The sequence below is a fragment of the Tetrao urogallus genome (assembly GCF_951394365.1).
Source record: "Tetrao urogallus genome assembly, chromosome: 21".
Taxonomy (NCBI): Eukaryota; Metazoa; Chordata; class Aves; order Galliformes; family Phasianidae; genus Tetrao; species Tetrao urogallus.
In genome coordinates, this window is record NC_136834.1 from 6,854,864 (window position 1) to 6,861,414 (window position 6,551).

A 6,551-nucleotide genomic window follows, 5' to 3' on the forward strand; every position below is an offset into this window, starting at 1 on the left:
CGCGTGACCAGCATGAGTGCCACTGGGGACGTAGACCCTAAAATAACTGTGCCCCACACCACCCTTCTGGTGCTAAGCCAGCCCTATGCAGGCATTCACTCCCCTACCTTTTCCTCCAGGAACTTAATTCTGAAGGATTAGCCAGCAGCCGTGCAGCACTTCAGCTTCCCAAAGCCTCATACTAGTGCTAAGTATTATTACTATTATGATTAATTATTATTAAGCAGATTCACTTCCTACCACTCACCATTGCCAGCAATTTCCAGACCTCAAAGGAACTGAATAAACACACAGTGGCTCAGGAGTTGCTACTGATGTACAAAACCATTCAGCACCATAGTTTCGGCTGGAAGCTATGCAGGGACGAGTTTGCTCCAGAGGCCCCAGATGGATGGGAATTAGGAGGATTAGCAGCTCTGCTTTCATCCTGAAGCAAAAAGAACCAAGCATCCGAATCCCTGCCAGGAAGAAAGGATGCCAGCTGCTGAATCCTCGGCTCTACAAACCAGCTGCCCTCTGCTTCAAAGTAGGTTACAGACACTTTCTGTATCTGTTTAAGATGAGAACCTTTCTTTTCAGGGAAATCCATGCTATTTGGGTTACCCGCCTGCTATAGACCATGCAGCACGATTCCTGATGGCACAGATATTGCTTGCTAGGTCAGAAATGCAGCAACTCCAGTTGCACTCCGGGGCTCTCACCCAAATGCAATTAAACAACCATTATGCCTGCTCACTGTGAAAATGGGGATTTGCAGACCCCCAGATCTCTGTTTAAATGCAACATTATCACCTATAACCATGGAAACAGGCATAACGAAGCCATCACCCACTTCATTGCACCAGCTTCAGAGAAGTGCCACCAGTGGAAGAGGATCGATGAGCTGATGGGCTCAGCATCCCAAATCTGCTATCCATATGGGACACTTGGCTCTTGTTGATTATGATTATAGAATCATAGAATTGTTAAGATTGGAAAGGACTTCTAAGATCATCAGTTCCAACTGTAGATCATCTATTCCAATCATCAACCCGCAACCCACCCATTATGGCAGTATCTATCAGTGTGCAGAGAGAATGAAGATTGAGACCACCTTATTACTAGTACAGCCCAAATGATGACCGAAGGAACACATAAAACTCTCACTTTGGGCAGAAATGGCTGATTTGATTTTGTCTCACCGAGTGTTAAAGCAGCTGTATCACTTCATCTGCCATATGAGCAGTCGTGATGGAATCATAGAATCATTAAGGATGGAAAAGATCACTATGATCATCAAGTCCAAACATCAGTGTGTTTGGACTTGATGTTAGAGGGTGACACAGAATGGTATCGCCTCACCAAATGCTCCACACATAACCTGGGCCCGGCCATCGCCTCCTGCACCCTTATCCTTCACCTGATGCAATTCTACATGGAATTATGAAGGGCATCGATTAAATCCCATCTCTTTCCCCACCAGACTCCTGTTGTTGAGGATCTGACAGTGAATAATGCAGGAGAGCGCGAGGTTACGGAGCTGCTCTGCTTGGTTCATTATTGATGAGAGCTGACAGATCTTCCACTGACAATCTGCCTAAGAGATACGATTAGCTTGTGAAAAATTAATCACACTTCTTAGGGATGACGCAAGCTGAAAACCCCAAGGACTGGCGTTATCCATGTTCCCTAATTTCAGTGGACTTTGAAATGGTTTTAGCAAAATTTGGAGGCAGCAATTACATTCAATTAGGGTGACAAGAGCCAGGACATCACCTCAGCTTGCAATGGCTATGTTCCCTGCTCCAGCACAATTCCTGCAAGGTTCTTAGTCCTTCTAAGCCCTGCAAAAGCACATGATGAGAGAAACCACACGCTGCAGTATGCCCCAGGGTGGGGCTTTGGTAGCCTATGTGTCAAGGATGCAGCATGTCCAACACTGGGAAGCCCCCAGGTTTAGGGGATATGGGATGCGGACACAAAGGCAGGGATGTGTCATGTGCAAGCAATAGCCTCTTCAGTGCCCTCCTGCCTCTGTTCTATCGTTACTGGACACAGCTACTTGGCTGAGTTCACAGGGCTGCTTACAAAGGCACATGTAATTCATGTTCCCTGCATAAGGAGCCCTCTAGGCAGATCTTAGTGCTGATTAACAGTCACAGCAGCAAGAGATGAGAAACCCCAGGGTCACATCCGTATACAGGTGGATGGACTCTGAATGACACACAGAGCCAATTAGCCAAGCCCCAAAATGCACCCTGGCCTCAACGCACACACAAATACAGAACAGTCTTGAAAAACAGAGTACTGCACAAAGCAGAGTGGTACTGCAGCCTTGAGCTCATGAGTGATGAAACCTGGTTCCACGAGAGTGCAGTGGTGCCTCAGTTTCCCCATCTCTCAGGTAAGAAACTAGCACTGATTGTCTCCCACACACCCATCACAGTTTTCAGTATCGCAAGTTGTCATTTTCCCAGCAAATCCTTACAGCATCAGGACCGAGTTTGCACAACACCCACATTTTGGCTGGTTTGGTTGTGCTTTTTTTTTTTTCCTCCATTTGAAAGAGCTCGTGCTGTTCTTTACCTCCTCAGCTCGTGCAGGACCTCGCTCCTTTGCATCTCTCAGTGCAGAGAAGTGCCCCTGGGGGAAAAGGAAGTTCGTGGTTTCCCTTTGAATTCAGCCCACTCAGCAGAGGCTAGTGGGGGATGCCATGCGTAGGATGGCCCAATAGCCCTTCTTTCCTCCCCATGCGGATGCACAATTCCCCAGATTTTTCAGAATTCAGATGGGAATTGCTCACGCTCATGACATTTTGCACGAGAAGTAGGAAAAATGTATGACGTCTGTGCCTCAGTTCCACCTCTGGCAACTCCCATCCTTGCATGCATCCTGATAAGCCTCGATGCAGCACTCACACCTTCAAAATGACAGCTCACACCTCTCTAGTTTCTCCCTATACCATTTTTCTTCCCTCAGCCCAATGATTTTGCTTTCCGAAGCACATCCTCCTGCTACGCACACCATAACTCCAGCCTGCAGTTCCTTTTCCACCTCCACCCCAGCTCTATTTGCAGTAGTTTGCCCTCCCCAAGACCCCAGCCCCTCTCCCCATGGCTCATTATCCATCTGTCACTTTCAGGCTCACCACCAAATGAGTTTACACAGTGGCTGTTGGGATACTTCCTGTCACCCTTTGTTAGTGTGCTGCCAAATTATTCATCTGGTGGTGCAGAGCAGCTGCTCTGCGTCGGAACAAAGGTCTGCCCAGCTGCGGGCTGTCTCCTCCCTTCTTTCCCCGTGCTCAGCTTTCACCTGGCTTCACCCCTCAGGGAGACAGAACAGGGAAATAAAACCTTTCTTGGGTCAAGGAAGTTGTTTTTCCCTTCCAGCACTATTAAATAGTAAAAAGCAATGGAGCGAAGCAGAAGTGGCAGGATGCATGGAGGACATACATTCCATCCCATCAGGTTTGTGCTTCCTTAAGTTATCCCAGAGTCTCTTTGTTTGCCAAGCTCTGTGTCACAGCTCCCTGCTAGTGACACTTGAGCCCTCCCTGTCCCACCTTGCTCAAATACGATGAGCTCCTATGCAAACCTCCTGTGTGCTCAAAGTCACCTTGCCCCAAACTCCTGGCAGGTTCCGCTGGGGGCTCAGCAATCATTAATCGGATTCTTCACATTCTCAAGTGCTTGGCACAGAAAAATGGGACAGTGGGTAACTGTGCTCTGGCAGTCCGACATGCAGCTGACTGGCAAGCTGATCCTTTCTGCCGCCTCTCTGCTCCTGCTGACTTTGGCATACAGATTTTACAAGTCCCGCTCAGCACTTGGAGGCACCAACCCAACATCCGATGCTTGCAGAGAGAAGGGGAGAAGGGAAAATGCAGCTCCGGATGGGCAGAATGTGGAGGGTCTGCGGCACAGGTGGGTGTTTGGGGCACGGAGTGGCGGTGATGCCCAAGCGAGCGTCCCAGATCCATGGCGAAAGAGAGAGAAAATTCTGCCAGCGAGTGAGAAGGAAGACGGAGGGGAGGCAAAATCTCACGGCATAAGGGATCTGAATGAAATGCTGAATGGGAGCAAGGGTGGTGGAAATGGACACAGTGTGCTTGTCCCACACATTGTGCTTCCTAACCAGATGGCAGGGGATGGAGGCGCACAAAGCACCGAGCAGGATTTGGCCAGAGGAATCATCAGCCAGGAGGGGAGCAGTGGCACAATCCAGACCCTTAATGTCACCTCGGAGCTGGGGGTAAAGATAACAGCAAGCTATAAGGAAGCAGATACCTCCTACTCTTTTTCCTCAATTGCAAAGATCGAGGTGGAGGAGAGCTATATCGCTGAGAAGAAGACAAAGGATGGAGACGGGCGGCTGTCTCCTGGCCTCAAAGGTAAAGTCTATGACTACTATGTCCAGTCCATCTCCCATTCAGTATCTACAAAAAAGTCTCTTCCACCTGCCTCTATGGGGACAGCCTTGCACTGCAGCTCAGAGCAGGTAAAGGAAGAGTTGCAGTGCTTGGAGTGGGTCAACACAGAACAACAAAGATTGGAGTGGCTCAGCGAAGAGCTGCAGAGATCAGAGGGGGTCAACAAAAAGCTGCAGAGCTTTGACACTCCGCTCGCTGAGACTCACTCCCAAGAAGCAACTGTGGCATTGCAGGACCCTACCACCTCTCTTACTGTCCCATCAAATGCGGAGAGCTTAGAGAAGAACCCCAAGCCCCCGGCTCCCACTCGCAGCATCAGCCGTAAGAACAGTATCCTCCAGATTGCAGAGAACTCTCACCTCCAGCTGCCTATGGATGGGTTCTGCGTCACACCAGCCAGCGTGCCACCAGCAAGCCCTCAGCCAGATCTGGTGGGCAAAGCCGACTTCTTCCGAACATCACCCTCCTCCCTAGACACCCATTTGGACCTGGGGAACTGCTACGAGGTCCTCTGTAGGGCCAAGGCAGAGAAGCTAGGCTTTCTTCAGGAGGCTGCCTACAAGGTCATGAGTGACAACTACCTACAGGTGCTGAGGACGCCCTCCATCTACGGCCGCCTCAACGCCAGTGAGCGGGATCTCATCCTTCAGCGCAGAATGAAGGGGAAGATGTGTGTTGTTGTGGCAGACATCAGCACGCATGAGCTGGGCCTCTATGCTAGCCGACTCTGCTGCTATGATGACAAAGGGGACCGCTGGCATCACCTTTGCCACATGCCACCAGAGGTAGTCTCCCAGGGGTGTGCCATGTGCAGCATGTTCAACTACCTCTTTGTGGTAGCAGGCTGTGAAGGCTTGGGCCGCACACCTTCCAACCGTGTCTTCTGCTACAACCCACTGACTGATATCTGGAGGGAGATCTGCCCCTTGAACCAAGCACGTCCTCACTGCAAGCTGGTGGCCTTGGATGGTTACCTCTATGCCATCGGTGGAGAGTGCCTCTATACAGTGGAGCGGTATGACCCACGGTATGACCGCTGGGTCTTCGTTGCTCCACTGCCTCATGACACCTTTGCTGTAGCCCACATGGCCACAGTGTGTGATGGGGAGATCTATGTGACGGGGGGCACCTTGCGCTATGTGCTGCTGCGCTACATAGCCCGTGAGGACATCTGGACAGTCAGCCCAGCTGGAGGCGGCAGGGACAGGACAGTGGAGATGGTGAGCGTCAATGGTTTTATCTACCGCTTCGACCTCAATTGCAACATGGGTATTGGTGTCTATCGCTGTAGAGCCAAGGCCAAGTTGTGGTATGAATGTGCCACCCACGCCAAAGCCTACCCAGCCTGCTTCCAGTGTGCCGTGGTGGGCAGCCTGGTGCATTGCATTGGTCGCCACTTCCACATCCGTTTCTTGGCTGACCCCATCTCACCGCGCTTTGGGACCAAGGAGCTGCAGCCTTTCCCTTCACCCCGGGGTAGCCTGATCCCAGCTGTCCTGGTGCTGCCATGGGCAGGGATGGAGCAGACACGGGTCTGAAACACCAATGAGATTGTGATAACCAGGTAACAGAAGTCACCAACCTTCACTTACAGCTTTCTATTGGACTAACGCTATTGGGATAATGTCACAGTCATTTACCTTCCACTGATGGACCAATGCCATCAGGACGAGGCCACCACCTCATCTTCCCGTTCCCTGTAAATGGAAACGAAGAAGACAGACTGCACTTGAACACACACAAATGCAGCGCTGGGGACACACGAAAGAGCAAAGCTGGAGCTGGGTGGACTCGTTTGCCTACAGGTATTTAAATGCAGGTATGCCTGCTTGAATGCAAATAAACTCAGGCTCCCAGCTACTCCATAGATTGCTGCTTTGCAGACAGCAGGTTTTTAATACTGGCCCACATGCCTAACATATGGGGGGGGGGGGGGTTAGGGCATAGAAAGACATCAGTGAAGTTTGGTCTGTAAGAGGTATCTCCAGAGCGTGATCCCATCAGTGTCAAGCTATCATTGAGCCTTCATGTCACCCTAGAGTGGGAGACTGGGGAGCAAAGCGCACCATCGAGGTATCGCTCCTTCTATTGCCTTGTTACCCGTTACCTTATCCTCAGCGCAGAATAATATATAAATCAA

General features: G+C 50.5%; 1 protein-coding gene across 1 annotated transcript; it reads left to right on the forward strand.

Moving 5' to 3' along the window:
- Positions 1–3,684: 3,684 nt before the first annotated feature.
- KLHDC7A (kelch domain containing 7A) lies at positions 3,685–5,949 on the forward strand (the record flags this gene model as incomplete). Its single annotated transcript, XM_079545656.1, has 1 exon — positions 3,685–5,949. The coding sequence occupies one exon, from the start codon at positions 3,685–3,687 to the stop codon at positions 5,947–5,949; it is 2,265 nt and encodes a 754-aa protein (XP_079401782.1).
- Positions 5,950–6,551: the final 602 nt, after the last annotated feature.